Here is a 23,929-nt window from a genome sequence, read left to right as displayed (position 1 = left end):
TCCCCATGCCCGGTGCCGACTGGCCTTTTCTTAAATTACTTATGCACAGCTATTATTAAAATAGGGGGGGACGCAAATTAGAAAGTGTTCGTATCTCTGCACTGGATTTAGCCCAGGATCCGGAGTCAGCACTTTTTTTTTTCTCCTTCCTGTCTCGGAAATTCTGCTCTCTTGAAATTTCCATCCTCGTTTCTGCGTTTTTCTATAGCGCTGTTGAGAGTCTGTGTTTGCCAAATTAACCCAAATCTTTTTTTCCAGGGTACAAGTGTAATGCAATTCACAGAGTTTTCTAAACCTGGACATTCAAATGCGTTTGAATACATCGGAGGGCGCTGTAGAAAACGTCAGCCTGTTTGGCGCTAATCGTGTTGCATCATCGGTTATTGCCACAACAACAAGCCCGGAGACGCCGCGCGTGGACGGCACAATATCTGCTCATTTGCATAGTGATTTGTTGCATGTGGGTTTGCTTAGTGTAATTTTTCTTGAGTTTGATGGGATGCTTTTTTGGAAAGTAACGTATGAATGCACTTTTTTAAAACGTGTCGAGTAAAATAATGTTTTGCTGATAAGAAAAACATTTCAACAAGAAAGTATCCTTCCTGTGAATGCGATTTCACTCTTTTTTTCCTTGATCTGAGTTTTGCTTGACGTGAATGTGCCTTCCTTATTAAGAACGTTCTTAGGTCTATACAACACTTTGGGCAAACAGATTTCAACTTTTTTTTGTTATAGTTTTTCTATTTATTTATTTTACAGCCCCTCCCCCCACACTTTTTGTTTGTACACAAATGCACACACACACATATTTAAATCATGAAAACTCTTAAACGTTATTGAATATGGCGATGTTAATGTGTTTGGTCTTGACGGACTGGATCTAGGCAGGTGGAGCTGGGGAGGTGGAGGGATTCAGAGCAAACACTGAACCAGACTATTCAAATGTTCAGCCAGCGATCTCATTGGCTGCAGGATCAGCAGAGGCCAATCAGCTTGTGTCATACGGTAATGATGTGATTGCTTGCAGATTGCATGTAAATTATGTATTCAGTCCTGGTCAGAAAAATATCGGTAACACTTTACATAAGTTAACATTAGTTAATGTATTAACTAACATGAACTAACCATGAGCAATACATTTTTTGCAACCTACTTTTGCTAAGATAACAGCTCTGAGTTTTCTCCTATAATGCCTGATGAGTTTGGAGATCAGAGATCATTCCTCCACACAGAATCTCTCCAGATCCTTCATATTCCCAGATCCATGTTAGTGCTTCTTCTCTTCAGTTCAGCCCACTCATCTACTATAGGGTTCAGGTCAGGGGTCATGGCAGAAGTATTGCCCTGATCTGGGGTTTTACTCATTGTGATGGACGATTAAGGGAATTTGGCCTTTGTGTTTCTTATACTCCTGTCATGGCTGGACAATTTCATGCTCCTTGTCACCCAGGTGTGCTAAAAAATGTAAATATGAAGGGGAATATACTTCAGAGATTCTATAGGGCACCAATAATAGAGAAAAACATTTAAAACATTTATTCCATAATCACCCCCTCCCCCACTTTCAATTGTTTTACTTCAATGAAAGATTTGATTTTTGTAAAAAAATAAAAATAAAAATAATGAAAAATCAAAAGTATAAACAATACAGATTATTTTTCACAGCACTTCTTTGTTCATATTTGCCAATAATTCTGGTCATGACTGTATATAAATATTATGTAATATTAACTTGACAAAATAGTCAGCCTGTCGAAAGTGGCAAAATATTTCCAGTGTGGTTTTCACTATATAATTCTATTAAAAACAATAAATAATGTAAGATGCGGTAACAGAATTAACTACTGTAATGGTAACGCCTAATGTTTACACCTTAAACAATCAAAAAGTTTGTGTTTTAGTGTTTATCTCGACACACTGTAACACACAGAGGACGGATGAGATTTGGTTCTCTGAAGTCGGCAAAGCAAAATTATTCCTTCTTGCTATTTATATCTAATGTATTCCTTTGTCCGGCCTTTACGTTCCTATTATTCAAACTTAAGGCCCAGGATTTTACTCTCATTTTCCCTTCGAACATGAAGTCATGCTCCAAGAATTCAGCGGTGCTTCCTTTAGTTTAACCGGGAGACGTCTTTTCCCTGTTTCAGCTTGAATTGAAAGCCTCTTGATAGTCAGCATGTTCCTCCGTCTGATTATCCCTTCAGAGAATAGCTTCATACAAACCAAATTTCTCCTCTGAAAGGGCCTGTCCAGTTTCCCATCACTGAGTGGCAGAGGGGGATGATGGGTAATTCCTGGACGGAAAATCTGCCATTTCATCAAACGCAGTCATGTCTGTCCTAAAGGCCCACAGCCATTATTAGCACTCAAGGACTAGAGGACCTTTAGCGCCACACTTATTCTGCTGCATATGTGCTTAAATTCATATACACTTGAACTATCATTGGCCCCAAAAAGTATAAAGTCGTGTTTACAATGTCGTGACATTAGATACAAAAATCGAACCGTCATTTATTAAAAGAAAGATGCAGCAAAAAGAAGTGCAATTAATTGTGTTGAATGTGCAATTGTAGTTTTTGACTTGCAAATAATATATAAGTGAAATAAAGTACACTTTCAAGACACACTTAAGTTCACTTTTATCAATTTTAATTTAAATCAGTTTAATAATCTTATGCATTGATTTAAAGTGCAATTATTTTGATGTGTTAACTAACATACTAAAGCGCATGTAAAGTGCTTGATTATAATTTTAACATGTGTGTTATTCAAAATTACATTGACAAAATTATACAAATTCAATATTTAAAGTTAATATATTTTAAATGTATTGCATTGCAACTTCATCATTACTCATTTGTAATTACATGTGTGCAAATACATTACAAGTTTCAGTAACACTTTATTTTACAATGTCATTGTTACAGATGTTACATGTATAAATTATGCATAATTACATGTTAATAAGCCTAAACCAAACCAAACCTTAACCCTACAGAAAGTACATGTAGTTACTTACTATACTAATTACAGTGTAACAGGGACACCTTAAAATAAAGGGTAACACTTTATTTTACAGTGTCCTTGTTACATACACTTACCATAGTAATAACAGTAAATTATGCATAATTACATGCAACTAACCCTCAACCAAACCCTATAACCCTATAGTAAGTACATGTAGTTGATTAATATCACTCAGTACTTAAATATATAATTACACTGTAACAATGACATCTTAAAATAGTGTAACCCTTAAAGTTCAGATAATTGCATTTAGTATAAAATGTAACTATAATACAATTTCACTTATTTGCAATTAAGCATCCAAGAACATTACTTCAATATATAATTTTAAAGTATATACATAAAAACTTTTTTTTTAAATGCTCAAGTGAACATTTCCAAACAGTTAACTCGTCAACGTATGACATCAAACCGACTGACTGTCTTAATGCACATTCATCGTCTTTATTTAATTCAATTTCTCACTTCATTTAAAATGAACAGTGTGTTGCATCTTGAGCTTAATAGAGTGTGCTAAGATTACTGTTATTACAACACTACAAGAGGGCAGGAGGACATTAAAAGCCCATTACAGAGGAAGCCCAGTGTTACACTGCCCTCTGATGGACTACACACTGTATTTGGGAAAAAAAAGTGACATTTTGAATTAATATTTCACGAGTGGCAATAACAAACTAAAACAGTAATACTATAAATACCTCAAATGTTACTATTCATAGCACTTTCTTTAAACTACAGCATTGTTTTAACCCAGTTTGTCTTACAAAATAAAATAAAAAGCTTTAATAATGTTTGATTTTTATTCGCAATATGAGTAAACATGGGATGAATTTAAAATATTTTCAGTTACTTATTAGACGCATAAGTTAATTCTAATATTAAAACCAGCCATTAGGAAACATTCCGGTTGTTTCTGCATCTTTGTTGTTCCAAACCAAACATGTTGTCTTTTGAATACTGTTTTAATTGGTTATATTTTAGTGTTTTAATCCATTAAAACCAATATGAAACAAACCCCAGAGTTAACAGAATTAACGTTACTGACTGATGTTTGTGCTCGTTTTCCCTACAAAATGATGCCAGTTTCTTCCTCCAGGAAATAAACATATGCTTTAAACAACAGCACAAACCTCAGTAACAAGCGTGCGTTTTAGTTTTTTTTGGTATTTAATACATTTGAGTTTTAAAAATCGACATAGTTCAGTATACCAAAAAGAGCAATAAAACTAACCTCAAGTCGACACACACGTTAGTTAACTGTAAAGTGCCATTGTTGAACAAATAATCAAGATATAAAGTTGTTATAAAGATTTATTACATGGCTTGGTTGAATTCCAATGTAGAATGCGGTGTGTTATTTCTTGATAACAGACGCTGCGAAGTATTACACACCGAAAAACAGAGCGTTGCTATGGACGCGGAACGGACTATTTTCTTTAGCGGAAGCAATACAATCGTTTTTAAATCAATAAACTCCTTTTTAAATCAATATTTTGTGTCAAATTATTTATTTAGGGCGTTTTTCCACTGGGTTCGTTTGCTGCGGTCCGAACCCGAGTGCGCTAGTTCCCGGCGCCCCCCGCAGCGTTGGTCTGGTTTCACACTCAATTAGTTGTATCGAACCCAGGTGCGTTTGCAGTGATCTTACGTCATCGCAAACGCACACGGAAAACGCATGGAGAATACAACTCGACTGAGCATAGCTGTAATTTGTCTGTTTTTTTGGTGCTATTATGCGCAACATAGTGAGAGACAACTACGTTTATGTTCATTACATGGTGTAATTCAGCACATATCCAGGGGACGCCGTGTTTCACAACGTTCCCCTGCCACTCATGGTTGTCGTGTGTGAGGAAACAATGATATCGACAGTGATACGCATGCGCGGGATACTATACTTCCTGAACAAGCACGCACCCGAGTCCGTGTTGCTTGCACATTAACGGCGCTGATCCACTTGTCCGTGCGACACTTCTGTCGCGCCGCGCTCCACTATATTCCTATGGGTGACGTCAAGCGACTTTGTCGCGCCCGCAAAGCATTCCGGGAAGGCGGCGCTTCATTTGAAAAAATGCTGCGCGTCAAAAAGCTGGCCGATGCCCATCTTTATGCAAATGAATTCCGTCAGACGCGACGCGTCTATCCAATAGAAGTAGAGCATATGGAGACGGAGGGAAGTCTCTCGCAGGTCCTCTGTTCTGATACGCTACATTTCCCGCTGGGTCAAAACCACGCCCATAGCGGTAAACCCCCATCAACGTACCAATGTGGGGAGGCGTCGCGACACCACGCGACAGTCGTGTCGGACAAGTGGATCAGCGCCGTAACGCGAACCGCGCCACGGTTCGGGAGCAACCGAGCTCAGACCACCTCCTCCAGGTAGTCTCGGGTTCGGTACTCTAGTGCGCTCCCGGGTCCGATGACAGCGTTCACATTAGCGATTTTTCATGCGAACCGTGCCCCGGTCCGCACTAAACTGCCAGTGTGAAAGCGCCCTTATTTTGTAGGTAGCCATGTAATAAGCGGGATAATATATAGCGAGGCAGTTGTTATAGCGAATAACAACCCCTTCAGGCTGATTCAAGACCCCTCCGCGAACAGCCTGTCGTTATTCACTATAACAACCATAAAGTGTTTCTGAAATATCTGAATTACAATTTAGTGTGCTAACCTCTAACTTAAAAATGGCTAAGTGTATCACTGAATCCCATTCCCAGTCAAACCACTGACCCCTTGGCTCCAATGGGCATATTATACCACTAATATTCAAGGAAAATCTACACAATAGCACTTGATCAATACATTTGTTTATTTGCACATTACACTGAAGGCAGTTTATAATACTGAGGCATCATTCGCAACACACATTTTGGCCATTGCTCTTAATGTTTTCAGGCTGCTTCCCCCAAAGCAAATTCATCTAACCTGAAATTATGAAAATAATCAACTTATCAATCTCAGTTAAATCACTATAATTGAAACTTAAACCTGCTAGCACTAGTGTTACTCTTACCACACCAGAGAGAGAGAGAGAGAGAGAGAGATCGGTAAGAAAAAGGGACTTCAACCCTACAGACTTTTATTACTTCGGCTTTTTGTCCTTCTTAAACTCGGCGATTTGACTGAAAATGTCCACCAAATTGGAAGGAAGATCTTTTTTTAGACTTCCAACAGAAGACCGTCCGTCGTCTTGATCGCGACTGTATCTCTCCGCTCTTTCCATCTTCTCGTCCCTACTTCGTTCCGACACACAGCGGTTTCTGCCCTGCGAGGAACACTCCTTGGAGAAGCGATCAGATTTGTGAGAGTATTCGGATTGGGTCGAAGAGGAAGAATCCCTCCGGTTTCTGGCACGACCTGAGGCGCCGTGAGTCCCGTAACCCTCACCGTTTGCGTCAGGACCTCCCAGTCTAGACCCGTCTTTGGCGTTCTCCGGACTCCTGTCGGTACCGTCTTCAAACCTACCTCTCCCGTCTTCACTCCGGCTTTTCCCCCAAGACTGCTCTCCTTCACCGAGGAGTTTGGTTATGGACTGTTTCTGGTTGATGTAAGAGGCCGAGGTGTTCGGCGGAGCAGGAAACCAGTCGTCCTCGAGCGTTTTATCACTGCAAGACGACACTCTCCGCTTGTGTTTCTTGCTGCCGTGAGACGAGCGTCTGCGTTTGTGTTTCCGTTTCTTCGATTTCTTCCGACTCGTTGAAGGAGAGTCGTCGTCTGTGGTTGAAGACGTGTCCGAGGACGTAGAGGAAGAGGTCGACCGCTTTCTTTTCTTCTTCTTAATTCTACATGGAAGCAAACATCACACTGAAACTCGCATGGGACGTCAACAATGATTAAAAGAGTACAACACAAGAGAGTTCTTACCTTGCTTTGATGGAAGAAACACTCAGATTTCAATGGTCACGTACACAATGCCAAGTTTTTAGAGTGAGAACACATTTTTAAATCAGGGCTAGGCGATAGTTTAAAGGAACACTTTTTGGGACTTTAGCTTATTCACCGTATCCCCCAGAGTTAGATAAGTCCATACATACCCTTCTCATCTCCGTGCGTGCCGTAACTCTGTCTGACGCACCCACCGCTAGCCTAGCTTAGCACAAAGACTGGAGGTAAACGGCTCCAGCTAGCATACGGCTCCCAATAAGTGACAAAATAACGCCAACATTTTCCCTTTACATGTTGTGATTTGTATAGTCACAGCGTGTACAAATAACAAGGTCACATGAGACAGCCATCTTCTAACCGTATACATACTGGGAACTATATTCTCAGAAGGCAAAGCACTGCAAGCAAATCACTCCGCCCAAGTAGCAGTGCTTCGCCTTCTTAGAATATAGTTCCCAGTATGTATACGGTTAGAAGATGGCTGTGTCTCATGTGACCTTGTTATTTGTACACGCTGTGACTATACAAATCACAACATGTAAAGGGAAAATGTTGGCGTTATTTTGTCACTTATTGGGAGCCGTATGCTAGCTGGAGCCGTTTACCTCCAGTCTTTGTGCTAAGCTAGGCTAGCGGTGGGTGCGTCAGACAGAGTTACGGCACGCACGGAGATGAGAAGGGTGTGTGTGGACTTATCTAACTCTGGGGGATACGGTGAATAAGCTAAAGTCCCAAAAAGTCGGCGTGTTCCTTTAATAATGTTCACATTTTTAGCTTTTGAGGATTTTCAATACATGTATCTCAATAAGCGACGCAGCAAAAAACATTTTTTTAATTAAACCTGTCATAGTAAAGTTCTTAGTCAACGAGTCCACTTTCGATATTTCAGCTGAACATTTTTTTTTTTTTTATTTCTACTCTAGTACCATTTTCGGTCCGCACGTTTTCAATTGATGATTTCAGTCCTCCAAAACTACAGAACATTTATTTCGTTGCCATTTCAGATTCATTGTTTTGGTTGCAGAACTTTTGGGGCATCACTAATATATAGAAGCAAAAGCATTATGCAAATTTCGTTGATTATCTCCTAAAAAGGAAACATGTCAGGGTCTGGGTAGATTAGATGGTGAGAGAACAATCATTTCTTGTAGAAAACATTTACTAAATCACAAGCAAGTGACAGAACTGATTTACATGAATTAAAATTAGCAACTAAAATGCTTATTTTCCCAGTTTAAATCAGAGGTGCTAATAAAATATCCAGTAGCGCTTTATTTTACAGTCCTGTTCCCCATGTGCATACTATGTACTACTTGTATTAATTACAATAACTGGGTAATAACCCTAAACCTAACCTTAACCCATGTAGTTACCTTATATTACAAGTACTTTCTTAGGCAAGTATCCTGTGAGTACACGCACTGTAAAACTAAACAAAAATCAACCTAAACTCCTTATATTTCAGAGTAAAAAAAACAAGATAGGACTGTAAAACTACTCTTTTGTAAAAATCACAGGCAAATAATAATTATATAAAAAAATATTAAGTGCATTAAAATCATCGTGGTATTTATAATGTTGCTTAAATTTACATCACAAGAAAAATCACGCAAATATATTGTGAATATTTAGGTTTATTGCCCAGCCCTAATTTAAATCCTGGACTTAAGGACCAACATTATCGTTTTAGTCTCGGTCTATCCATCGTTTCCCACATTGCCGATGTACATAATAAACCACAATGCAGATTCAATGTAAATTTAGTTGTTAAGGCTGTTGACACCAAGAACAATAACTATAATGCTAAATATATTACCGTCCACATTGATTACGCTCTGCTTATTATAAGCACAACGTATTTATGACATCTGCCGCTTTACATGCTCACTCTTTAAAGTGGGGTGGATTCTGATTGGCTGGCAATGTTTTTATTATTAATTAGCCTAAAAAAAAAAAAAAACATTCTCAAAGTTATTCCAACAATATCAATATCGTTCCTCTTTGTTGTTACAGTGTGGATTACACTATTCGTATAGAATTAGAGCGATTATTAAAACTTAATATAGTTATTGTCTTTGGTGTGAACAGGACTTCCTGATTTCGACTGAACAGTGTGTGCAGAACAGCTGTATTTATCTGCAGTGTACGTGACCAAATATGTGCATAACAGGAACAGAAACGTGAATCAGAATGGTGGTGTTGACGTTACCTTTTCTCTTCTTTTAGGATTTTACGCAATTTCTCGGCACTTGTCTCCACGGTCTTAGATTTTTCCTGCTCTTTGGCAGCTTCCTGTTCTTTCAATTTAAGCGATTTCTTTAAAGCAGTTCATTTACAGGGTAAAATTGGGAAAATGATCAGGAAATTCATCAAGCATGCATGCGTGCAGCGCACAGGACGAGCAATTTCACACAAGTGCCGTTTTCACACCCCAGGCGAAGTATTCAGCGTCAGCAATGACAAAAAAGCGAGAAAACATTTTATATTTAGCAAGATGCAGTTACCGTAGTACCAGGAACAGAATACAAACCAAAGGTTGGTGGGGTTTTAAGTCCACATGGGGAAATTATGTCAACCCAGTGCAATCAGGGTTAAAGGTCCCATCAGTCAGGTTTCACAGGTCCAAGATCAGATAGATACATAAATAACAAAAATACTTCATCAGTACTTCAATACTTATCAGTTCAAATAAAACGTCATGCATTTTTGTTTTTGATAACGAAAAAGTATAAATGCAGTGCGTCTTTAAAGTCCCCCTGTGGTGAAAATCAAGCTTTTTAATGTTGTTTATGTGTCTATGTGATGTTTTTAATGTGCTTTAAGACAAACCATGTGTAAATTCATAAGTCGACAGCATTGCTGAGTATTTTCTCCTTAAAACTGCAGTGAACCAAAGACAGTCTCAAACACACGCTTTGAAATCGTTGACGTCACAAACTACCTTGTAACCAATCAGATCAACGTGTGATCGTCAACCAGTGGATCTCTGAGCTGCGTGAGTGAGTGGAGGCGGGGCTCATTTGCATATTCATAGAATCACGCATACTAAATGAGGCAAGGGTGTCGAGTTACAGTACATTCAAGATATTTTAAGGCATGAAGAGATTTTTTTCAAGGAAAAAACGCTTAAATGTAATTTTGGTGTCAGAAATGATTGACTACAGGGGGACTCTAACACATGCCACATCTACAGTATGTACCTGAAATACTAGAAGCTAACTGTCGGATTAAACCTGCAGCGGCAGCCAATCATGTATTAGTGACAGTCAGGTTTATCCAGCTCACCTGGATGCGTATCTGAAGTTTCTCCAGAGCCTCGGCTGCCTCTCGAAACGTGTCGTCTAACACCACGGCTCTCTTGTAGAGACCCTCGGCGGTCACCAACTTCTCTTCCTCTTCAAGTCTGCGCAGAAAAGATCAGATTAAAACTAAAATCAGTATGAAACCGAAGGATGCACAGGTGTTGTAAAAGCCTATATTACACACACATCCACACAACAGCTGGATTTGATATTGATGCTTCTCTAAGCTACAATGTCTACTGATATTGGGCAAATTAAACATTTATGGTAAATATTGTCCATAATCATGTAAAAAGAGTGTTGCTGATGTTAGGGCATTGCTAAATGATCGATGTCGTGTTTTAGTAGCCTCTTGGGCATTAATATTCAGTTGTTAATAATATTAAAGGCCCCAATATACTACAAGCGAAATTGAAGAATAAACTGGTGTGACGTCGAACAAAATCAGAGCTGCTAATTTATAGTATAAGCATATTATTTTTTCATGTTTAATACTGTAAAGCGGTTTGATTTAAAGTAATATTTTAACCCCTAAGCGAAGAACAAAAAAAAGTCAGTTCTTAAGAGTCCACTTCCAAGTCCAGGCACTTACTTTTCATATTGAGTTACATTTTTGAAGTTTAATTCTTACAGGAAGGGGTTTGTTCAAATTATATATATTTTTGGGTGGATGCCCAGTTCAGATGAGCCCAACCCAAGTCTCTATGATACTCCAGTTTCTATGTCTGCAATTACACTGTTTAATAAAGATTAATATACCACTGACGGAACGAGCGAGCATGCCCGGCATTTCCAGAAGCGAAGCAAGAACAAAAAAACAAAAACAAGAACGACACTTTTACGGGAATATTCTGAATAGATGTTCGTACTTATTAAAAGGGTAACCGGAATAATCACTTTAATTGTGATGTGCCGCTACAGGTGGCATTCCTACAGGTGAATCATACATGCATTCTTGTGATGTCTCGAGATTAAAAACATCAAATAAATTCCTGTCAGCATAGTGTGTCTTGATGCGAACAAAGTTATAATTAAATAGGAAGGTCACAAAAAAAACATGTCAAAACATTGGATCTGATCATGAAGTTTTGCCATGTAAATGCAGCGCAGATCATGGTAAAATCAGTGTATTTTGTGCAGTATTGCTTTGTTTCTGTTTTCCCACTGAAGAACTAGAGGAAGTAACAGGGTTTGTTGATGACATACTGTCCTCCTCTTTCCACGAGCGTCTGGCAGAGGTATTTCTTAGCATTCCTGTGCGTGGGACAGCTCTCCAAGGCCAGCTCAAAGTCGCCGATAGCTTTCATCAAGCTTCCTTTGGTTGCATATCTACAAGAGAATAAAAACAGCTTCAGTGATCATGCAACACGAGCCAGAGGAACAGTCGCATATATTATGGCATGAAAAAATGACTGATTATAGTGACGTGTTGTGACTTACAGAGCTCCGCGCGCCACAAGCGCCTCCACGTTGTTGGTGTCGATCTCTAAGGCCTTGTTGTACTCGTTCATTGCTTCTACATGACGACCCGATTTGAAATGGTCAACACCAGTTTTAACGCTATAATGATTTGAAGAAATGATACGGTCAGCATTAGTTTATTCAGTTTTGAACTTAAATATTTAGTAAATGAAAAATAAGAGTCATTAAAAAAAGAAAGAAATAAAACTTTAAAAAAAAATCTTACAATTGTACTTTTGTATTTATGCTAGTTTCCAACTCAAACAACATTTTCAAGAAACATTTCAATTTAATAACTGTAAAAATGTCATGTGGTGCAACCCTTAATTAAAAAGAAAAAAAGAAAATCACTTTAAAATAAGGTTTCATAATAAGGTAACAATGAAAAATATGTTAATTATTTTTCATAAAAAGTTCATTTCAATATTTACTAATACATTTTTTCATTAAAAGTTGTATTTGTTAACATTAGTTACCCTGTGAAGTAACATGAACAAACAATTATATTTTTTTATTTACTAACATTGACAAAGATAATTAAATGTTGTAACAAATATATTACGCACTGTTAGTTCATGTTAGATAATACATTAACTAATTTTAACAAATGAGACCTTGTACAGTTACCAAAACAAATGATGTATTTTAAAATAATAATACGTTTTAGGGAAAGTTCCTTTTAAAAGTAATGCAATGCGTTACATCTGTGTTACTTCTCACCCAGGCTGGAGCGTGGTTATGTGTTTTTAATAACAATAAAACAAGTTTTGGCAAATGTGAACGTCCTTCCAAAGCAAAAGTGAAATTAATAAAGCCTCATGCTGAAGGAAATGTGTTTGTTTATTAGTATGGTTGACCGGGACCATCGAAGGTCAGCAACAAAGACACTGGCTAATAAAGTGAGATTATATATATATATATACACACACACACACACACACACACACACACACACACACACACACACACACACACACACACACACACACACACACACACACACACAGTACTGGCCAACAGTTTGGACACATTACTATTTTTAATGTTTTTGAAAGAAGTTTCTTCTGCTCATCAAGCCTGCATTTATTTGATCAAAAATACCCCAACAATTATAATAATATTGTGATATATTATTACAATTTAAAATAATTGGTTTTCAATTTATTATATTTTAATTATCATTTATTTCTGTGAAGCAAAGCTGAATTTTCAGGATCATTACTCCAGTCCTTTAGAAATCATTCTAATATGATGATTTATTATGAGTGTTGGACACAGTTCTGCTGACTAATATATTTGATGAATAAAAGGTTAAAAAGAACTGCATTTATTCAAAATAAAAATATATGTTCTAATAATATAAATCTTATTTACTATCACTTTTTATCAATTTAACACATCCTTGCTGAATAAAAGTATTGATTTATTACAAAAAAAGAAAGAAAAAAAATTACTGACCCCAAATGACTGACCAGTCGTGTATATTGTTGTTACAAAAGATTTCAATTTTTAAAACATTTGCTTTTTTTTATTCATCAAAGTATCCTAAAAAAGTATCACAGGTTATGAAAAAATATTAAGCAGCAGAACTGTTTCAAACTCTGATAATGAATCATCATATTAGAATGATTTCTAAAGGATCATGTGATAGACTGGAGTAATGATGCTGAAAATTCAGCTTTGCATCACAGAAATAAATGATAATTTAAAGTATAATAAATTGAAAACCAATTATTTTATCACAATATTAAAAAAAAATCTGTATTTTTGAGCAAATAAATGCAGGCTTGATGAGCAGAAGAAACTTCTTTCAAAAACATTAAAAATAGTAATGTGTCCAAACTTTTGGCCTGTACTAATATTATATATATATGACATCTTTAGAATCAACAACGGGGTGGAGTTTGAAACTAAGAAGATTTGAGAAATAAAAATCACGTGTATTGGATTTAATGCAGTAAGACTCAAAAACTTGGTAAAAACAAACCATTTCAAGGCCCAGGACACAGATTGCTTCTTCCGAATAGCTGTTCCAAAATCCTCCTCTTTGAAGCGCTTGCTGTACATATAAAAAACATCTGTTTAACTGAGAAAACACCAATACAACTGGGAATGACATGAGTGTATAAGAGAGAATGTACCTCTGTAGCCCCCTCATTAGTGAAGGAGTTTGTGTCCCACTTATTCCCAGCTTTGCCATGAGGTAGTCCACATTTAACGGGTTGGACAGGCCAAGTGAGTCCTCCAAAAGCTTCTCATAAGTCTCGTTGCAATCTGTGGCCACCATTTCACCCCGGCTGAAAGAGTGGAAGTAACAATCAACAACAGGAAGTCTGAGATAAATGGGTAAATGTTCGTTTTCTTGATTCAACGTACGTATAATGAAGAGGAAGCTCTTCTTTGCTTATGACACCCAGTTTGACTTTATTCAAGTGAGTAGCCAGCGAAGATGAATACAGGGATAGCGTCAACTTTTCGTGGTAGCGGTCGATGTCCTTCACCCCAGCTGTGGCATAAAACATCACTTTATCCAATCGAATAATCCGTTTATATACTAATGCACTGATTTTCCTTTTTAAAGTGTTAAAAAAAAAACATACCTCTGATCAAATCCCCAATTTGGTAATAAGACAAAGGATCGTCATGATTTCCAGTCGAAGGGACATTTCTTATTGGACAGAGGGCCTTTTGATAGATAACATTCATTTCAGAAAAAGTTTCCATGTAAAGACTCAAGTAAAAAGTAATATATTCCTTACATTTTGACCTTAATCCTATGGAAGCTTGTTTCCGCCACAGAATAAAAAAATTGAAAAGGCAACTATGACCATTTATCTCGCAATTATGAGTTTATATCTCACATTTCTGAGGGAAAAAAAGTGAGAATTGCAAGATTTTCAATTTTTTGAGAAAAAAAGTCAATATAAACATTGAATTTGTGAGTTATAAATTCAGCTCACAATTCTGACTTTTCTTCTCACAATTGCTAGTTTATATCCCACAATTCAGATTTTTTTTACTTTAATGTGGAGCCATGGAAGAAGAAAGCCGTCATGTTTACAACAGTGACAATGAGCGCTTTTCAGGATCAACTAAACGCTGGATTTTTAAAGTATGTGAACTTCATGTATGGTTGCAGTAAACTTGCACAACACTCTTGAATGAATAATTATTAGATACACTCTGGTCTGTTGTCATAGGGACATCAACATTTACATTAAAGGAACACTCCACCGTTTTTTTAAATAGGGCTTATTCACCTTCTTTCATACATTTAGATAGGTGGGCAAATGCATTTTTGTCTCAGTGCATGCATTGTTTTAGTTTGACAGGGTCGGCGCTAGCTTAGCACAATGAATGGAATCCTTTGTTGCCAGCTAGCATGTCCTGAGTAAAAGTGATAAAAAAAATATATAAAAAACTCACCTAATTACCTCTTGTGGCCTGCGTATTCACAACAAAAATCAAATAGATTTCCTAGGCAGATATTGACTTGGGACTATATTAGGGGGGAGCACAGGCGAAGCACTGCTACTTGGGCGCAGAGATCTCACGCAACAGCTACCGAGGATCAAGGCGTTGATCCATCCTGCAGTACTCGATTTTTTTCCCGGTGTGATAAAGTGAACTGGAAAAACGCCCCACGCCGAATGGACCGCTGTCCACAGAGTAAGTGATTATTCTAAACTTGACACATGTATAGATCGACCCATGTTATACCTGTATTCACAAGTTGTGGGATTTCATGTGTTGCGTGTCACAAGTTGTGGGATTTCATGTCTCTGCGCCCAAGTAGCAGTGCTTCGCTTGTGCTTCCCCCTAATATTGAATATCTGAAGTCAATATCTGCCTAGGAAATCGCCTAGTGTTAATCTGCATCGCTATTTGTACTTGTTGTGAATACGCAGGCCACAAGAAGTAATTAGGTGAGTTTTTAAAAAGTTTTTATCACTTTTACTCAGGACATGCTAGCTGGCAACAAAGGATTCCATTCATTAAGCTAAGCTAAGCTAGCGCCGACCCTGTCAAACTAAAACAATGCATGCACTGAGACAAAAATGCATTTGCTCACCTATCTAAATGTAGGAAAGAAGGTGAATAAGCCCTATTTAAAAAAAAACGGTGGAGTGTTCCTTTAACATGACGCGGAACAAAACAAACTGTGATTGGTTGACTTGCATATCAGTCAGACGTCCTCTTGTGCGGTCCTTGGCCAATGAAAGCTGCGATAGAATCCAGACCTTTGATATTTGATATATATAAATTGATATCCCTACTGACAACCCTATTTGAGAGTTTATTTGTTTTTTCTCAGGATTGAGATATAAATAATAATTGAGTTAAAAGTTTCCTTTTTTATTTTGTTATAACATGGTGGAAACAAGCTTCCATATATTCATTAATTGCAAAAAAAAATTATATTTGGAATTCTGTTGCTGATGCCGGCCATTAGTGGTGTAGAATTACACACTTCAGAGAAGAAACAGATAAATCAACCCAACCTTTATCTCAAGATCCTCGATATCCCTCTCCAGTCCCCCAGCAGTGCAGAGAAGCGTTACAAACAATCCGAAGTCTCGTACTGAATTGATCCTTCCGATAAGCATGTCTCCGCGCTCCACGTCCCTGTAGAAGAACTCACGTCGCTCTTCAAACGACACCTCCATGAACTGCTCCAGCGGGGGCATGATGGCGTACGCCTCTGAGACAACAACATACTCAATCATTAGAGAAAGAGTTCGTGTGAAACACAAAAGTAGAACTTTAGAAGTATATCCTGGTTGCTCATTTCCATACAATTAAAGGATTAGTTCACCCCAAAATGAATATTTCCTATTAATTTACTCACCCCAATGCCATCCAAGATATCCATGTCTTTCTTTCCTCAGTGGGAGAGAAATTATGTTTTTTGAGGAAAACATTTCTGGATTTTTCTTCTAACAATGGACTTCATTGGTTACCATCGTTTTTAAGTCCAAATCAATGCAGTTTCAAAAGTCTTAAGTGTTTAAACGGGCTGTACGCGATCACAGCTGAAGAAGAGGTTGTTATCTAGCGAAACGATAGGTCATTTAAAAAAAATATATATATAATTTATAGACTTTTTACCTTCAATAGTTCGGATTGAGCTGATCAACAAACGGACAGGGAACTACATCATCACGTTGAAAGGTCGCGCCGGCGCCGGCAGAAGTATCGCCCCACTGTTTACAATGCGACCGTACGTAGGAGGATAGTTCAAATATTGTTTGCTATTATATATATAGTAATAGTATTCAGTAAATATGAATAGTATATGAATAACATTCTGATGAATATGAATAGTAGTTCAAATAGTATTGCTGGCGCCGGCGTGACCTTTCAACGTGATGACGTAGTTCCCTGTCCGTTTGTTGATCAGCTCAATCCGAACTATTGAAGGTAAAAAGTCTATAAATTATTTTTTTATTTTTTGAAAATGAAAATCGTTTCGCTAGATAACAACCTCTTCTTCAGCTGTGATCGCGCACAGCCCGTTTAAACGCTCGATGGTGTTTTAAGCCCCCAATGGCTCCTTAGAGGCAGCTAACCCTACCCTCAACCTTAAACCTACCCATCCCCTCGCTGCCTGGAAGGCGCTGTTGGGGGCTTAAAACACCAAACACCCGTTTAAACACTTCAAAGACTTTTGAAACTGCATTGATTTGGACTTAAAAACGATGGTAACCAATGAAGTCCATTGTTAGAAGAAAAATCCAGAAATGTTTTCCTCAAAAAACATAATTTCTCTCCCACTGAGGAAAGAAAGACATGGATATCTTGGATGGCATTGGGGTGAGTAAATTATTAGGAAATTTTCATTTTGGGGTGAACTAATCCTTTAAAGTGAATTGGGACTGGGGCTGTCAAGCAAAAGCTACAATGGAACATAACACATAAATCATACAGACTACTTTAACTTTTGGTGCCCATTCACTTGATATGGAAACGAGCGGAACAGGTGATGGGTTTGGAACAAAATGAGTGTGAATAAAGCTTCCTTAAACAGAAATAAGATTTTGAATTTCATTTGAAGGTAAAGATGACAGTCCACCTCCAGATTCCTCCTGCCATTCATCTGCTGGTGTGGGTGATTTCCATGATGGTGCAAACAGAAGATCAGCTTTCCTTGCTATGTACTGTTCCAGAACAGGGCTTGTATCTTCTTTATCCCTTTTTTAAACCAAGAACAACATCCACCAATCAGAGAGGTATTTTACATGTGACTGTGTGTGTGTGTGTCTATATAGTGTATTTTAATTATAGTATATGAGACAGACCCCTGGGTATACATAATAACAGTGAGTTAAAATAATATTTTCCATCAAATTATGTAAAAACAAATTCACTTGACAAAAAATAACTTACTTATATTGCATGACTTCAGATGCGTATGGAAGGCCATTTCTGCCACATAAGAAAACAAAATCATGCTTTGATAAATCATAATACTAAGTTATACTTATTAAACAAAAAGTTGAAATTCTGACGAGCTAAGTCGCATTTATGAGATGAACAGTGGAAATTATTACAAACCAAGTGATAACTCTGACATAAAATAGTTGAAATTATGACTATTAAAGGGTTAGTTCACCCAAAAATGAAAATCTGACATAATTTACTCACCCTCATGTCGTTCCAAACCCGTAAAATGTTCATGCGTCTTCGGAACACAAATAAATATATATTTTTTAATCTATTAATGAAATCTGAGAGATTGTCGATATATTGACAGCTACGCAATTTTGACGCTTCAATAAGTTCATAAAGAGATCGTAAAATTAACCCATATGGTTTAGTCCACGTTTTCTGAAGAGGCTCGGTCGCTTTATATGATGAACTGATTAAATGTAGGCTTTTAATCACATATAAACATTCATCAAAGCAAACATCAGTTGTAGTAAACAGAAGCTCAAGCATGTTCAAAACAGATGAGGTTCATTCTCGTGTTACGCAGCACGTTTGAGCTTCAGCAAGAGCCAATGAGGTTCATTCTCGTGTTACGCAGCACATTTGAGCTTCAGCAAGAGCCAATGAGGTTCATTCTCATGTTACGCAGCACATTTGAGCTTCTGCAAGAACCAATGAGGTTCATTCTCGCGTTACGCAGCACGTTTGAGCTTCAGCAAGAACCAATGAGGTTCATTCTCGTGTTACGCAGCACATTTGAGCTTCAGCAAGAGCCAATGAGGTTCATTCTCGTGTTACGCAGCACATTTGAGCTTCTGCAAGAACCAATGAGGTTCATTCTCGTGTTACGCAGCACGTTTGAGCTTCAGCAAGAGCCAATGAGGTTCATTCTCGTGTTACGCAGCACATTTGAGCTTCAGCAAGAGCCAATGAGGTTCATTCTCATGTTACGCAGCACATTTGAGCTTCTGCAAGAACCAATGAGGTTCATTCTCGTGTTACGCAGCACGTTTGAGCTTCAGCAAGAGCCAATGAGGTTCATTCTCGTGTTACGCAGCACGTTTGAGCTTCAGCAAGAGCCAATGAGGTTCATTCTCATGTTACGCAGCACATTTGAGCTTCAGCAAGAGCCAATGAGGTTCATTCTCATGTTACGCAGCACGTTTGAGCTTCAGCAAGAGCCAATGAGGTTCATTCTCATGTTACGCAGCACATTTGAGCTTCTGCAAGAGCCAATGAGGTTCATTCTCGTGTTACGCAGCACGTTTGAGCTTCAGCAAGAGCCAATGAGGTTCATTCTCATGTTACGCAGCATGTTTGAGCTTCTGCAAGAACCAATGAGGTTCATTCTCGTGTTACGCAGGACGTTTGAGCTTCAGCAAGAGCCAATGAGGTTCATTCTCGTGTTACGCAACACGTTTGAGCTTCTGCAAGAACCAATGAGGTTCATTCTCGTGTTACGCAGCACGTTTGAGCTTCAGCAAGAGCCAATGAGGTTCATTCTCATATTACGCAGCACATTTGAGCTTCTGCAAGAACCAATGAGGTTCATTCTCGTGTTACGCAGCACGTTTGAGCTTCAGCAAGAGCCAATGAGGTTCATTCTCGTGTTACGCAGCACGTTTGAGCTTCAGCAAGAGCCAATGAGGTTCATTCTCATGTTACGCAGCACATTTGAGCTTCAGCAAGAGCCAATGAGGTTCATTCTCATGTTACGCAGCACGTTTGAGCTTCTGCAAGAACCAATGAGGTTCATTCTCGTGTTACGCAGGACGTTTGAGCTTCAGCAAGAGCCAATGAGGTTCATTCTCGTGTTACGCAACACGTTTGAGCTTCTGCAAGAACCAATGAGGTTCATTCTCGTGTTACGCAGCACGTTTGAGCTTCAGCAAGAGCCAATGAGGTTCATTCTCGTTACGCAGCACATTTAAGCTTCTGCAAGAACCAATGAGGTTCATTCTCGTGTTACGCAACACGTTTGAGCTTCTGCAAGAACCAATGAGGTTCATTCTTGTGTTACGCAGCACATTTGAGCTTCTGCAAGAACCAATGAGGTTCATTCTCGTGTTACGCAGCACATTTGAGCTTCTGCAAGAACCAATGAGGTTCATTCACGTGTTACGCAGCACATTTGAGCTTCTGCAAGAACCAATGAGGTTCATTCACGTGTTACGCAGCACGTTTGAGCTTCAGCAAGAACCAATGAGGTTCATTCACGTGTTACGCAGCACGTTTGAGCTTCAGCAAGAACCAATGAGGTTCATTCTCATGTTACGCAGCGCGTTTGAGCTTCTGCAAGAACCAATGAGGTTCATTCACGTGTTACGCAGCGCGTTTGAGCTTCTGCAAGAACCAATGAGGTTCATTCTCATGTTACGCAGCACGTTTGAGCTTCAGCAAGAACCAATGAGGTTAATTCTCATGTTACGCAGCACATTTGAGCTTCTGCAAGAACCAATGAGGTTCATTCTCGTGTTACGCAGCACGTTTGAGCTTCAGCAAGAGCCAATGAGGTTCATTCTCGTGTTACGCAGCACGTTTGAGCTTCAGCAAGAGCCAATGAGGTTCATTCTCATGTTACGCAGCACATTTGAGCTTCAGCAAGAGCCAATGAGGTTCATTCTCATGTTACGCAGCACGTTTGAGCTTCTGCAAGAACCAATGAGGTTCATTCTCGTGTTACGCAGGACGTTTGAGCTTCAGCAAGAGCCAATGAGGTTCATTCTCGTGTTACGCAACACGTTTGAGCTTCTGCAAGAACCAATGAGGTTCATTCTCGTGTTACGCAGCACGTTTGAGCTTCAGCAAGAGCCAATGAGGTTCATTCTCGTTACGCAGCACATTTGAGCTTCTGCAAGAACCAATGAGGTTCATTCTCGTGTTACGCAACACGTTTGAGCTTCTGCAAGAACCAATGAGGTTCATTCTTGTGTTACGCAGCACATTTGAGCTTCTGCAAGAACCAATGAGGTTCATTCTCGTGTTACGCAGCACATTTGAGCTTCTGCAAGAACCAATGAGGTTCATTCACGTGTTACGCAGCACATTTGAGCTTCTGCAAGAACCAATGAGGTTCATTCACGTGTTACGCAGCACGTTTGAGCTTCAGCAAGAACCAATGAGGTTCATTCACGTGTTACGCAGCACGTTTGAGCTTCAGCAAGAACCAATGAGGTTCATTCTCATGTTACGCAGCGCGTTTGAGCTTCTGCAAGAACCAATGAGGTTCATTCACGTGTTACGCAGCGCGTTTGAGCTTCTGCAAGAACCAATGAGGTTCATTCTCATGTTACGCAGCACGTTTGAGCTTCAGCAAGAACCAATGAGGTTAATTCTCATGTTACGCAGCACGTTTGAGCTTCAGCAAGAACCAATGAGGTTCATTCTCATGTTACGCAGCACGTTTGAGCTTCAGCAAGAACCAATGAGGTTCATTCTCATGTTACGCAGCGCGTTTGAGCTTCTGCAAGAACCAATGAGGTCAAGCACGTACGTACGGTTGACGTTTATGTTTGCTTATAATGTGAATAAAAGCCTAAATTTAATCTGGTTATCATGTAAAACAATGCCCATTTATTAAAAAAAAAATAATTGGACTAAACCGCTCAACGATCTCTTTATGAACTTTTTGAAGCGTCAAAGTGGTTGTTGTGTTGCTGTAAATGGAGGGACAGAAACCTCTCAGATTTCACTTTTAATTTTTAAAAAGAACGAAAGTCTTACGGGTGTGGAACAACATGAGGGTGAGTAAATGATGCAATCATTTTCATTTTTAGGTGAACTAACTCTTTAAGTAAAATTTTTAAAGAGATACAAGGTCGAAACTATGACTTTCTATATCATAATTATGACTTTTTATGTCAATGTTTTCTTAAGTGGCAGAAAAGATTTATATTGTAGTAATACAAGTCGTATCGTATGGACTACTTTTATGCTGCTTTTAAATATAATAAAGCTCTAGTCTCCATTCACTTTCATTGTACGGAAAAGAACAACACGAACTAAATGTCTCAATTCGCTTTCCACAGGAGAAGAAAAAATACATGTCATACATGTTTGAAACGACATGCAGTCGAATAGCTAATTGATTAAACAGCATTATCATTATTAATTATTTTGGACAGAATAGCTCTTTCTTTAAGTAGCCTAACGAGCTATTTATAGGGTATTGGGGTCACAACGCAAACATGATATTAGGGATCATATGAACCATGCACAACGATCATAAAAACGACTCTTACCTTTGGTTAAGAGTTTTGGCGAGGTCAGCAGCCACATTTTTAAAGTCTGGGTTTTCATTCTGTTCACATTTTAACAGTGACAACAGGTTTTCGCCATGATACGATACAGATTGTCTGAGTAAATCTCTCTCCATTATCAATATCAGTGTCTCCAACACCACATTTTTACACTAAATGTGTGCAGAAATATCACCCCAATATTAACACAGATAATAAATAGAGGGGAGACTTCAACTTAACTGATTAAGTAAGTAACTATTAACTATTATCATCTGTTAACCTTTCAGATACTTGCAGAAAACCCGACTAAGATTGTAGAGAATAAAAGTGTCTGAAATTGAGCAGAAATAGCTGCAACTGTAAACGTGACTATGCCAAACGCGAGACGTGGAAACCGGAAGCGAACCGGAAAAAGACTTTACTTCAAACATTTTTGGACATCCTTAAAGATATATATTTTTTTAAATCTTCGCAATTGCATTAAAATACAGCTATTTAGACTGTAGTTTGCTTCGCTTAAACGGAGCATTAGCCAAACAAGAAGCACACGAGAGGAGGTACAAACGGGAAACGTTTTGTTGTTGTCTTGTTTTCAAAATTAAAGTCGGTTTCGCGGTTTTCAAAATAAAAGTAACATAGGAATGCTTTTTATTTATTTTTTTATTTTTAATTAAAGTTATTCCACTACTAACACACAAAATACAAACTACAATTTTTTTTTCATTCAAACTGCAATCACATTTAATCCAAAATGCTCTAAATTATACAGACTACTGTAGAATATAAATAAATAAATAAATAAATAAATAAATAAATAAAAACATTTTGATAGGAAAGGAAATGAGACTTACGAAAATATCTTACCAACAACAACAAAAAAATCAGTAGACAAAATCTACATAAAACATTTTATAAGTTGTGAGTTTTGTGAGGACATTTATATGCCATTGTAAGACTGTACGTCCATCCCTCACAGCTTAATTTTCATCTGTTTTAAATTCAATATGGCATTTGACCAGAGGATTTATGAATGACAGTGAAGCACACAACTGATGCTGGTAGGTCACATGATTATGACAACATGACAGATATGCCCAGATTACTACACACACTCATACTATATATAGAACATACTTTTTTTTTTTGCAGTTTTAGAATTATTCAAAATAAGTGCCATACTTACTCTATAACACCTCAAGAGTGCCTCAGTCATGTGACAGCAAAGGGATCAGGCTGAGCAACTATAACTATAACTCCATTTCATTCTCATTTCAGTAGCCTACAATTTTGAAAGGAAATATTTGTGATTAATATAGAGATATTTTAGGGGTAGTAGAATGTTTAGGTGTCCCGTTCACAACACAACTACAACAATAACGACACAGAGAAACAATATCATGGGAATCACTTTCAGAACGATAATTTCCAGCTGGTGAAAGATAAAAACATCGACAGCCAATCAGAATCCTACTTTAACGAGATCCAGCATTTAAAGATGGCAAAAAATGCAGCGCGCGATTATAATAAACAGAACATGATCATGCATTGGTTTGTATGCTAATACACAATATAGTTATTGTA

The 23,929-nt window shown here is 38.1% G+C and overlaps 1 protein-coding gene across 2 annotated transcripts; it reads right to left on the bottom strand.

Annotated features, from left to right (window-relative positions):
• Positions 1-5,820: 5,820 nt before the first annotated feature.
• On the bottom strand, positions 5,821-22,939 carry ttc14 (tetratricopeptide repeat domain 14). Of its 2 annotated transcripts, XM_082138117.1 has the most exons (13): positions 22,349-22,939; positions 18,066-18,104; positions 17,752-17,870; positions 16,181-16,380; positions 14,279-14,363; positions 14,055-14,184; positions 13,820-13,975; positions 13,666-13,737; positions 11,658-11,777; positions 11,424-11,546; positions 10,201-10,318; positions 9,125-9,231; positions 5,821-6,812 (listed from the first exon to the last, which is right to left on the bottom strand). In XM_082138117.1, exons 1-13 carry the CDS (start codon positions 22,480-22,482, stop codon positions 6,113-6,115), a joined length of 2,103 nt encoding a protein of 700 aa, XP_081994243.1. In that variant the 5' UTR covers positions 22,483-22,939; the 3' UTR covers positions 5,821-6,112. The 2 variants fall into 2 exon arrangements, with proteins under 2 accessions (XP_081994243.1, XP_081994244.1); XM_082138118.1 differs by lacking the exon at positions 18,066-18,104.
• Between the last annotated feature and the right edge of the window lie 990 nt (positions 22,940-23,929).

The sequence above is a fragment of the Leuciscus leuciscus genome (assembly GCF_965113295.1).
Source record: "Leuciscus leuciscus genome assembly, chromosome: 15".
Classification (NCBI taxonomy): domain Eukaryota; kingdom Metazoa; phylum Chordata; class Actinopteri; order Cypriniformes; family Leuciscidae; genus Leuciscus; species Leuciscus leuciscus.
This window is presented reverse-complemented; position numbering and strand designations above follow the sequence as displayed.

What these genes read in the sequence shown, in the direction of transcription:
- ttc14 (XM_082138117.1), bottom strand. Translation starts at nt 22,482, where the DNA reads ATGGAGAGAGATTTACTCAGACAATCTGTATCGTATCATGGCGAAAAC. An exon ending in ATGGCAGGAGGAATCTGGAG is followed by an intron (nt 16,381 to 17,751) that starts GTGGACTGTCAT and finishes TTGTTGTCTCAG; the next exon opens with AGGCGTACGCCATCATGCCC. An exon ending in TCGAGGATCTTGAGATAAAG is followed by an intron (nt 14,364 to 16,180) that starts GTTGGGTTGATT and finishes ATCTATCAAAAG; the next exon opens with GCCCTCTGTCCAATAAGAAA.